Source organism: Cetorhinus maximus, chromosome 19 (assembly GCF_964194155.1).
Source record: "Cetorhinus maximus chromosome 19, sCetMax3.hap1.1, whole genome shotgun sequence".
NCBI lineage: Eukaryota > Metazoa > Chordata > Chondrichthyes > Lamniformes > Cetorhinidae > Cetorhinus > Cetorhinus maximus.
In genome coordinates, this window is record NC_135897.1 from 21,175,701 (window position 1) to 21,187,783 (window position 12,083).

General features: G+C 44.9%; 1 protein-coding gene across 1 annotated transcript in view; it reads right to left on the reverse strand.

The window, feature by feature from the left end:
• The window catches only part of LOC144694311 (uncharacterized), a 107,837-nt gene that overhangs the window by 52,779 nt on the left and 42,975 nt on the right, over positions 1–12,083 (reverse strand). The window contains exon 7 of the mRNA XM_078564642.1: positions 608–762. Within this exon, the coding sequence (XP_078420768.1) occupies positions 608–762 (155 nt within the window). The remainder of the gene's footprint in view (positions 1–607; positions 763–12,083) is intronic.

The following is a 12,083-nucleotide window of genomic DNA, read 5'->3' on the forward strand; positions in this document are numbered from 1 at the left end:
AGTCTGAGTCTAGGTTTCCAAAGAAGGAAAAACTTTCATTTATTCGGTGCCTTGCAAGTCCTCAGGACTTCCAAAAGTGCTTCACAGTCAATTATTTTGGAAGTGAATAACTGTTATGTAACAAGATTGCACACAGCAAGGTTCTACAAACAGCATGAGATGGATGGCCCAGTCTGTTTTGGGTGGTGCTGGCTGAGGGACAAAGGTTTGGCAGGGGAATTCACCTGCTTTTCTACAAATAACATCAGGAATCTTTTATGCCCACCTCAACAGGTGGATGGAGCCTCAGATTAATATCATTTCCAAAAGATGGCGCTCCCTAAAGTATTATGTCAAAGCATCAGCTCAAATACTGGAAGAGCTTGAACATTTTCACGTCCAGAGGTGAGAGAACTAACCACTGAGCCAAGACTGACGAGCAACACAGTGTGAGAAATGAATGTCAGATCACTGACAAGGCAAAATCAATGTTGTGTTAAATGCTTTATCCAGAGGAAGTAGGACCCCACGCAATGAGAGCAAAATCAGCTAAAATTTTTTTAAAAGCTACAGCATTTACTCATAAACAAGGAAGTCCACCTGGATCACTACAGTATTAATATCTCACCTGCCATGGGCTGCCTCCTTTCGGCATTAATCTCCCTTTTGTGATTCGAGGGTTTGATATGTCTTCAAACCCTCCTTTCTTCATTACCCCACCTTTTCTGGGTTGAGGGTCCTGTGACCTTTCAATTCCTTTGAGCTGCCCACAAGCAAATTCATCTGCAACGTACAAAGCAATACACATCAATGTGACACAGACTTGAATGGAAATGGCAGACAACTGGTTTAGCCATTCACTGTCAGATTTGGCTGGACCACAAAGTACTATTGTGTCCTATTCTCACAAGTTACAAGAGCTCATTATAACAGGATCATCTTGGAATGCAAAGATAACCCCCAGCTTCTATTATGTCCTGCAACAACCAACCCCCCCTTGAGAAGCTCAAGGATTTTATTGTCATTAAGCTGGAGGCTGGTGTGATGCACTGGAGGGAGAATGGTACCCTTTTTGTGTTTTTCTTTCGTTCTTGGAACTTGGACGTCACCAGCTAGGCCAGCATTTATTGCCCATCCCTAATTGCCCTTGTTTAGAGGGCATCTAAGAGTCAACCACATTGCTGTGGGTCTGGAGTCACGTGAAGGCCAGACTAGGGAAGGACGGCAGATTTCCTTCCCTAAAGTACATTAGTGAACGAGATGGGTTTTTACAACAATTGGCAATCGCTTTGTGGTCATTAGATTTTTAATTCCAGAATTTTTTCATTGAATTCAAATTCCACCATCTGCCTTGGCATGATTCAAACCAGGTCCCCAGAGCATTACCAATACGGTAACATTGACAATACCACTACGCCACTGCCTCCCCCAATACACCAATGTTCCAGGAGGCAGTCACATCCCTTAGGTTAGGTTCTTCAGATTTCATCTATGGTCAGGGCAGGAGGGTGTGCCCCTGAGAGAGGCACGTAAGAGGATCCAGAAGGTAGCCTCAGCCCTTGCACTTGTCTAACTGGTGTGAGTGAGATTCTTGCAGCCTTGTTGGGATTACAGAAAGAATGAGTAAATTGACCATAGCACCATAGTAAAGCGGGGCCATTCAATTGGGAGAATAAAAAGGAATGTAGTATTAGGAGACCATAGAGTTAGCGGGATAGACACTGTGCTCTGCAGCCAATAGCGTGAGTCACGAAGGCTGTGTTGCCTGCCAGCCTAAAGGATATGTCCTCTGAGCTGGAGAGGAATTTGGAGTGTAGGGGAAAATTCCAGTTGTCATGGTCCATGTAGGTACCAACAATAGGGGTAAGACTAGTAAAGAGCTTCTGCTAAATTACGATGAGCAACTAGGGGTTAAATTAAAAAAACAGAAGCATACAGGTAATAATCTCTGAACTACTGCTTGAACCACAAGCGAATTGGCATAGGGTAAATAAGATTAGTGTGTTGAATGCGTGACGCAAAGATTTGTGTGGGAGAAATGGGTTTCAATTCATGGGGCACAGGCACCAGTACTGGGGAAAATGCAATCAAGTAGAGTCAACAGGGTTTTATGTAATGGAAATTGTTAGAATTCTTTGCGGATGTAACAAGCAGGGGGATGAAGGGGAACTAGTAGATGTAATGTATCTGATTTTCCTAAAGGCATGTTGTAAGGTGCCACATAAAAGGTTGCTACACAGGATAAGAGCTCATGCTAGTGAGTTATATATTAGCATAGATGGTTCTGGGAGAAGTCGTCAAAGTCACCACAATTCAGGAGTGAATCGAGGAGAAGGACTCCTGCACTCAACAGGAGGAAGGGCATCCAACAGAGGGTGCTGGTGAGAAGTGACTGAAGCATTCTGGGAGAAGTCATCGCAGTCACCATGACTCAGGAGGGAATCGAGGAGAACCCACTGTCAAAGAACAGAATAGCCCCAAGGATTACATTGCTGTAGTGTTTCCAACCCTCCCTCCTCCTCAAACCTAAAAAGAGAGAGAGAGGAAGAGGCAGTGCCTTCAGGAGTGCACCAGACCTGCAAAGGACACTCTTTTGAAAGTGGATTTTAAAGAAAAAGCAGCTGATTGGTGAGTAAATCCTGGGAGCAGACTCGGAGTGGGGAGCACCGGAACGGTGAGTATAAATCTAGCTTACCTCGGGGATTCGTGGCCTTGTCTCTAGGGAGCAGACTCAGAGGGAGGAGCACCGGAGCGGTGACCTCGGGGCACAAAGTAACTGAAGCCAAAACTGAAAAAGAGACGTCACAGGAAAGCTGTGACCTGATTGGTTGGTCTGCACCAAATTTGAAAAAAAAAACACTGCAAAGCTAGTTAATAAATTAATTATCTAAGTAGAAATGGCTGGGCAGGTGATGTGCTGTAGCTGTATGATATGGGAGCTGGCAGATCCCATTGCGAGCCGCAGTGACCACATCTGCAGCAAGTGTTGGTTGCTGGAGGAACTCCGGCTCAGAATTGATGAGCTGGAGTCCGAGCTCCGGACGCTGTGGCAGATCCGGGAGGGGGAGAGTTACCCGGACGCTTTACCAGGAGGCGGTCACACCCGGTAGATTAAGTACCTCAAGTCCGGTCAGTTGTCAGGGTCAGCAGGGTGTGACTGCAAAAAAGGCAGGTAGAGGGATCCTGTGTTCAGGAACAGAGGAGTCTCAGCTCTTAGCCTTGTCCAACAGGTACGAGGTACTTGCTCCCTGTGTGGATGAGGAAGAGGGCTGTAGGGAGGATGAGCCAGCTGACCACGGCACCGTGGCACAGGAGGTCATTCAAGAGGTGGGGGGCAAAAAGACAAGTGGTACTTGTAGGGGATTCTATAATTAGGGGAATTGATAGCTTCCTTTGTAAGCAGGATTGAGAGTCCTGCATGGTATGTTGCCTGCCCGGTGCCAGGGTGAGGGACATCTCTGACCGGCTTGAAAGGATGTTGGAGAGGGAGGGGGAGGATCCAGTTGTTGTGGTCCACGTCGGGACAAATAACATAGGTAAGACTAGGAAAGAGGACCTGTTTGGGGATCATCAGGAACTAGGAACTAAATTAAAGAACAGGTCCTCAAGGGTTATAATCTCCGGATTACTACCCGAGCCACGTGCAAATTGGCATAGGGACACGAGAATAAGGGAAGTAAACACGTGGCTAAAAGAGTGGTGCGGGAAAGAGGGGTTCCATTTTGTGGGGCACTGGCATCAATATTGGAACAGGAGGCATCTGTACCGTTGGGACGGTCTCCACCTGAACCGATCTGGGACCAATGTTCTAGCGAAAAGGGTAAATAGGGTGGTCAACAGGACTTTAAACTAGAAAGTGGGGCGGGGGAGGGAAGGGTAAAACTCCAAGGAGTATGACTAATGGGAAACAAAGCAGCAGGTTAGCGTGTGGGGTGGTGGATTCAACTTCATGGAAAATTATGAAAAAACTGAAAAGAAAGGAGAGCCCAGGAGAGGCAATTAAAGTCCCCAGAACACAAAATAGGACAGTGTTTGGAAAGGGCTAGGAATATAACTTCAAGCACATCAGATAAAGGGACGACAATGAGAAGGGACAGGAAATACTGAAGGTGTTGTATCTGAATGTACGCAGTATACGAAATAAGGTAAATGAGCTTGTGGCGCAGATTGAAATTGGCAGGTATGATGTGGTGGGCATTACGGAGACATGGCTGCAAGGGGATCTGGACTGGGAGCTAAATATCCAAGGATATACATCCTATCGAAAAGATAGGCAGGTTGGCAGAGGGGGTGGGGTTGCTTTGTTAGTAAGAAATGAAATTAAATCGATAGCAAGAAATGATGTAGGGTCAGATAATGTAGAATCTGTGTGGGTAGAGTTGAGGAACCGCAAAGGTGAAAAAAACCACAATGGGAGTTATGTACAGGCCTCCGAACAGTAGTCAGGATGTGGGGCACAAGATACACCTGGAGATAGAAAAGGTGTGTAAGAAAGGCAAGGTTACAGTGATCATGGGGGATTTCAATATGCAGGTAGACTGGGAAAATCAGGTTGGTAGTGGATCCCAAGAAAAGGAATTTGTGGAATGTCTACGAGGTGGCTTTTTGGAGCAGCTTGTGGTAGAGCCCACTAGGGAACAGGCAATTCTAGATTTAGTGATGTGTAATGAGGCAAATTTGATAAGGAAGCTTAAGGTGAAGGAACCCTTAGGAGGAAGTGACCATAATATGATAGAATTTACCCTGCAATTTGAGAGGAAAATGCTGGAATAAGATGTAACAGTATTATAGTTGAATAAAGGCAACTACAGAGGCATGAGGGAGGAGCTGGCCAGAATTGACTGGGAGATGAGCCTAGCAGGAAAGACAGTGGAACAGCAATGGCAGGAGTTTCTGGGAGTAATTTGGGAGACACAACAAAAATTCATGCCGAGGAAGAAGAAGCATACTAAAGGAAGGACGAGGCAACCATGGCTGACAAGGGAAGTCAGGGACAGCATAAAAGCTCAAGAGAAAGCATACAATGCGGCGAAGAGCAGTGGACGTGGGGAAGATGTTTCCATTAGTAGGAGAGACTAGGACCCGAGGGCACAGCCTCAGAGTAAAGGGAAGACCTTTTTAGAATAGAGATGAGGAGAAACCAGGGGATTGGGAAGCCTACAAAGACCAACAGAGGACAACTAAAAAAGAAGTAAGGAGGGAGAAGATTAAATTTGAGGGTAAACTAGCCAGTAATATAAAAGAAGATTGCAAGAGTTTTTTTAGATATATAAAGGGTAAGAGAGAGGCAAAAGTGGACATTGGGCCGCAGGAAAATGACGCTGGAGAAGTAGTAGTGGGGAAACAAAGAAATGGCGGAGGAACTTAATAGATACTTTGCGTCAGTCTTCACAGTGGAAGACACGAGTGACATCCCCAAAGTTCAAGAGAGTCGGCGGGCAGAGTTGAGTATGGTGGCCATTACCAAGGAGAAGGTGCTAGGAAAACTGAAAGGCCTGAAGGTGGATAAATCACCTGGACCAGATGGATTACACCCCAGAGTTCTGAAAGAGTTAGCTGAAGAGATAGTGGAGGCATTAGTGGCGATCTTTCAGGAATCATGAGTCAGGGAGGGTCCCAAAGGACTGGAAAATCGCTAATGTAACTCCCCTTTTTAAGAAGGGAGTGAGGCAAAAGACCGGAAATTACAGGCTGATTAGCCTGACCTCGGTGGTTGGTAAGATTTTAGAGTCCATTATTAAAGATGAGATTCCAGAATACTTGGAAGTGCATGGTAAAATCTGGCAAAGTCAGCATGGTTTCATCAAGGGGAGATCATGGCTGACAAATCTGTTAGAATTCTTTGAGGTAACGAGTAGGTTAGACAAAGGAGAGCCAATGGATGTTATTTACTTGGACTTCCAGAAGGCCTTTGACAAGGTGCCGCGCAGGAGGCTGCTCAGTAAGATAAGAGCGCATGGTGTCAGAGGCAAGGTACTAGCATGGATAGAAGATTGCCTGTCTGGCAGGAAGGAGAGAGTGGGGATAAGGGGGTCCTTCTCAGGATGGCGGCCGGTGACTAGTGGAGTTCCGCAGGGGTCAGTGTTGGGACCACAACTTTTCACTTTAGATGAAGAAACTGAGGGCATCCTGGCTAAGTTTGCAGATGATACAAAGATAAGTGGAGGGACAGGTAGTATTGAGGAGGCGGGGAGGCTGCAGAAAGATTTGGGCAGGTTAGGAGAATGGGCAAAAGTGGCAAATGGAATACAATGTGGGGAAGTGTGAGGTCATGCACTTTGGTAGGAAGAATAGAGGCATAGACTATTTTCTAAATGGGGAGAGAATTCAGAAATCTGGAGTGCAAAGGGACTTGGGAGTCCTAGTCCAGGATTCTTAAGGTTAACTTGCAGGTTGACACGGTAGTTAGGAAGGCAAATGCAATGTTGGCATTTATTTCAAGAGGACTAGAATATAAAAGCAGGGATGTGCTGCTGAGGCTTTATAAGGCTCTGGTCAGACCACATTTAGAATATTGTGAGCAATTTTGGGCCCTGTATCTCAGGAAGGATGTGCTGGCCCTGGAGAGGGTCCAGAGGAGGTTCACGAACAATGCCAGGAATGAAAGGCTTAAAATATGAGGAACATGTGAGGACTCTGGGTCTATACTTGATGGAGTTCAGAAGGATGAGGGGGGATCTGATTGAAACTTACAGAATACTGAAAGGCCTGGATAGAGTGGACGTGGGGAAGATGTTTCCATTAGTAGGAGAGACTAGGACCCGAGGGCACAGCCTCAAAGTAAAGGGAAGACCTTTTTAGAATAGAGATGAGGAGAAACTTCTTTAGCCAGAGAGTGATGAATCTATGGAATTCATTGCCACAGAAGGCTGTGGAGGCCAGGTTATTGAGTGTATTTAAGACCAAGATAGATAGGTTCTTGATTGGTAAGGGGATCAAAGGTTATGGGGAGAAGGCGGGAGAATGGGGTTGAGAAACTTATCAGCCATGATTGAATGGCGGAGCAGACTCGATGGGCCGAATGGCCTAATTTCTGCTCCTATGTCTTATGGATGGAGGATTGGCTAACTAATATGAAACAGAATCGGAATCATTTTCAGGTTGGCAAACTGTAACTAGTGGAGTTTCGCAGGGCCTGCAACCATTCACAATGAAAGAACAGTGTACAGGAGCAAAATTTGCTGATGACCCAAAAAAATGGGAAAGCAAGTTGTGAGGAAGACGAAGGGAAGAGTTTTAGTGGCATGGTTGCGACGGGTACATCAGGGTTGTGATAAGCAACTGAGTAACCAAACATCTGTTGTGAGGAAAAGGGAAATTTACTGGAACATGGATTGGTCGGTTAACTTATGCAAATATACGGATAGGTTTGTTGCAAAACTTACTGATTGGCTGTAAAAATGCTTTTAACAAGTCTGCTTGTATTCTGCTATGAGACTGTACAGTAGTTCTCATTGTGTTGTCTCCCTTGTGCACAAGTAATAAATGGGGTTTCTATGTACTAAATGATGCCTCGGTGTGATTAATCTCTGACAGGTACAAGGCAAGGGCGGAGGGGGAGCCGTGGTGGATCAGTTCCTTGCCCATGTTCCACTGTTAGAGACTTTTACCAATGGCAGGAAGGGGATCAGATGGGTTTCTGGCTTTAAGGAGGCAGGAAGCCAATTTGAGTATGCAGTAGTGCCATTTTACTGTGCATTTTACCAACAGTGGAACAATCACTGCTGCATGGGAAGGTCGGCAACTAAATGTTTTTAGAATCATAGAGGGGAACGTAGGCAGGGATGGGAGCCCCTGCCCCGCAGCGCCACCCCGCCCCCCCCCACCCCGCCCCGACTTTCTCAGAGGGTTTTCCCTCCATCACTTGAGCAATTACATTTTTTATTAATTTTTCTTCCCCCCACATCTCCTGAATGCTGCAGGGCCTCTGCCTGCATCCATCGTGGCCACTGCACCTCATGGCGCTGCTGAGCTTCCAGCCCTCTGATTGGGCTAGCAGCTCTCAGGGGTGGGCCGCTGTCTAGATCACAACAGTAACCCGAGCAGCAGCAACTTGTTCACCTGCCGTGCATAAAATCAAGAGATCCTGCTAGCTGCCCATGCATGTTGCTGATATGCATTTCTAACCAATGTCGCTGTCGTGGTCTCTGATGGCATGCTGTTGCCATATATGTTGAGGGTCTCAATGTAGACCTCAAGGGATCTATCTCTATGCTATCTACGCTAAGCAAGATATTGAGACTGACAAGGGTTCTGGTCAAACACGATTACATGAAGTTTATTACTAGCAACAACTATATACAGCTCTGCACAGGCCTTGATCTAGCCTGGGTCCTAACAGTTATATAGGCTGCTTCCTTGACTAACATGCCAGACTCATAAGGTATACATAAAGCCTTACTGATACAGAGATCACAGGCAATAGTGAACATCTAATATGGAGGCTGTACCTTTTATGTTCCAGCCTTACACATGGTGATGTCATAGTGATGTCACTTTGCAGCTTCTTAAAGGTACATGTCATTGTCTGCATTGGCATGCAGTTGGGGCCTCGGCTGATTTGGTAAAATCTTGCCCAAAGAATTTGCAAAGGGATAAAGATATATTAAGTGAGTGGGCAGAAATTTGGCAGTTGGAGTACAATGTGGGAAAATGTAAGTTTGTCCATTTAGGTGGGAAGAATAGAAAAGCAGAATATTATTTAAATATAGAGGCACTACAGAATGTTGTGGTACAGAGGGATCTGGATGTCCTCGTACTTAAATCACAATAGGTTAACCTGCAGGTACAGCAAGTAATTATGAAGGCAAATGGAATGTTGGCTTTTATTGAAAGAGGAATAGAGTATAAAAGGAGGGTAGACTTGTCACAACTGTACAGGGCATTGGTGAGACTGCACCAGGAGCACTGTGACGCATTGGTCTCATTTAAGAAGAGATAGACCTGCATTGGAGGCAGTTCAGGGAAAACTCACTAGGTTGATTCCTTGGATGAAGTGATTGTATTATGAGAAGTTGAGCAGGTTGGGTCTCATTGGAGTTTAGAATGAGACCTTATTGAAACATATCAAATTCTGAGGGAGCTTGACAGGGTAGATGTTGAGAGGATGAGGCCATCTAGAACTAGGGGGCACAGTTTCAGAATAAGGGGTCTGTGGTAATCTGATGCGTAATATACCTTTAAGAAGAATGTTATTAAGGAAGATCACATGATCTTAGTATCCAATAGCAGAGCAGTGTGAGCTACCTCTGTAGTTAGTAGTCTGTAGTCAGTAGTTGGAGTAGTGTAGTGATAGAGTTTGAAGTATAAGCACATTTTTGGTTGCTGCTGAGTACCTTTGTAAGTAAACTAAGAGTTTTCACCTATGAAGTGTCTGCTACTCACCTCTATCATTAGTACTGAATCAGCTACCACTTACAACAAGTGTGCGAGCAGGATCCAACAAACTGGCAATTGAGGATTAAATAGGCGAAATCAAGAGAAACGAAATCGGCACTGTACCTCACGCAGCACTTGTAAGCATAAGTTCCGTTCATTTTGTCAAAGTAATTCCCTCACAGAATGCGGCAATTCAGAATTGATCCTTTCGATCCAGCAACGGACGATTGGTCTCACTACACTGAGTGCCTTTTGTTCTTCCAAGCAAATGACATTACGGGGAAGAGAAGAGGTGGGTGGTCCTCTTAGGTAAATGTGGGAATAAGACTTATGGCTTGATTTGAAGTTTGACAGCACCAGTGCCCCCGACTCAAGAGATTTTGATGAATTAGTGGACCTAGTGGAGGACCATTATCAACCAAAGCTCTCAGTAATGATGCAAAAGTTCAAGTTTAATTCAAGAATTAGAGCCATGGGGAAGACAGTTGCATGCCATGTGGCAAGTTTGAAGTAATTAACACATGATTGTCAGTTTGGTTTGTCCCTAAACGACATGCTTAAAGATCGTTTAGTGTGCGGTGTGAATGAGGACATGATTCGGAAGCGATTGTTATCCAAAACAAATTTGGATTTCAAGAAGGTGCTCGAGATCGCACTGGCAATGGAACGTGCAGCAAGAGATTCAAAGGGCATACAGGGTGCACAAAATGGCACATCCTCCATATTGGGCAGGAAGCTCCAGCCAAATAGGGCATGAAAATGCAAGACTGTTGAGAAGCGGGAAACAGCCCCCACTGGAAAATGAAAAAAAAAATGACTCTGCAGTGAAAACAAGGAATAATTTCAGTAGAGGTGGAAACAAACAGTCTTTTAACAATTGGCAGTTTAAAGAAAATAGAATGCTTTTGTTGTCATAGAAATGGACACATAATGAGAGTGCAAGGAAAGAGTCAAGCAGACTTTTAAACAAAAGGAAAAAACCCAGTGAGATCTACAATGTAGAAGAGCCTGAAGCAACAGATTCAGATAATTATTCGTTGTATAATTTGAAGGTTGGAAAAACAGAACCAATCTATGTAACAGTGAAAGTAAATGGTAGACCTGTTCGAATGGAATTGGCACAGGAGCTTCCACTACAGTAACTGGGGAACATACGTCAAATATCTGAGTAATGGCAAACATCAATTAAATTTGGAAGAAACGACTGCCTAATTAAAAACATACATGGGTGAAGACATCCAAGTCAAAGGCATAAGTAGAGTTACTGTCCATTATGGAAGCCAATCGGTAAAGCTACCCTTGATGGTAGTAGCAGGCGAGGGGCCAAGTCTCCTGGGGTGAAACTGGCTAAAGGAGATTAAGTTGGAATTGGCTGAAATTTTCCAATTAAGAGCAAGTAGTTACCAGAGCTGCTGAGAAAGTACGCCACAGTCTTCAAGGAAGAACTTGGGAAGGTCCAGAGGCTGCAGGCAAAATTTCATGTAGATCTAGAGGCAACTCCGCCGCCCCTACTATTTCTTGAAGGGGAGACCAGTACCTGATGACTGAGAGCAAAGGTCAACACCGAACTGGACAGACTAGAAAAACTGGGCATTATACAACCTGTGCAGTTCTCAGAATGGGCAGCGCCCATAGTCCCCATCCTTAAACCCGACCAAAGTGTCCGAATTTGTGGAGATTACAGTTAATAAAGTAGCTAAGCTAGACAGACACTCCATACCAAAAATTGAAGACCTGTATGCCAAGCTGGTAGGTGGAACCACCTACAAGAAGCTTGATATGAGTCATGCTTCATTAACAATTAGTTAGATAATGCCTCCCAGGAATTTGTCACAATTAGTACCCACAGAGTTGTACTAGTACACTCGATTGCTTTTTGGAGTCTCCTCAGCTTGCGCCATCTTCCAGAGAACAATGAGAAGTTTACTGCAGAGACTGCCCCAGGCTGTAGTCTATTTAGGTGATAATTTGGTGACAGGATTCACTGGAAAAGAGCACATGAAAAATTTAGAAGTCTTAAAACATTTCTTGCAGGCTGAAGTGCTTTTTTAAAAAAAGTGCATGTTCCAAGCGAGGGAGGTAATCTATTTGGCTCACTGGATAGATTCACAGGGCCTCCACCCGGTTGAGGAGAAAGTGAGAGCCATAAGAGAGGCACCTGTGCCAAAGAACACCTCAGAACACCAAAGAGCTCAAATCATTCCTAGAAATGATCAATTATTATGGGCAGTTCTTACTAAATTTGTCTACAGAACTGGCCGCCCTGCATTATCTACTCAAAGAACCAACGTTGGTCTTGGGAGGTGCTCCAGAAAGAAGCTTTCAATAAAGTCAAACAATTGTTGTACTCATCCAACCTATTAGTACATTATGACCAGAGGAAAGAATTGGTGTTGACTTGTGACGCATCCCCTTACGGAGTGGGAGCAGTGCTCTCCCATCAGATGGACGATGGCACGGAACGGCCTATTGGTTACTTATCAAGAACGCTCACCAAAGCAGAAAAGGGTTATTCGCAGATAGAAAAAAGCCTGTCAATCATCTTTGGCATTAAGAAATTTCATCAGTACATACGTGGCCGCCATTTTACTATTGTTTCAGACCACAAGCCATTGCAGGATTGTTCAGTGAAGACAGGGCTATACCACCCATAGCCTCGGCAAGAATACAACGATGGATTTTAATCCTGCCCGCGTATGAGTATACTCTCGTACATAGGCCTGGCT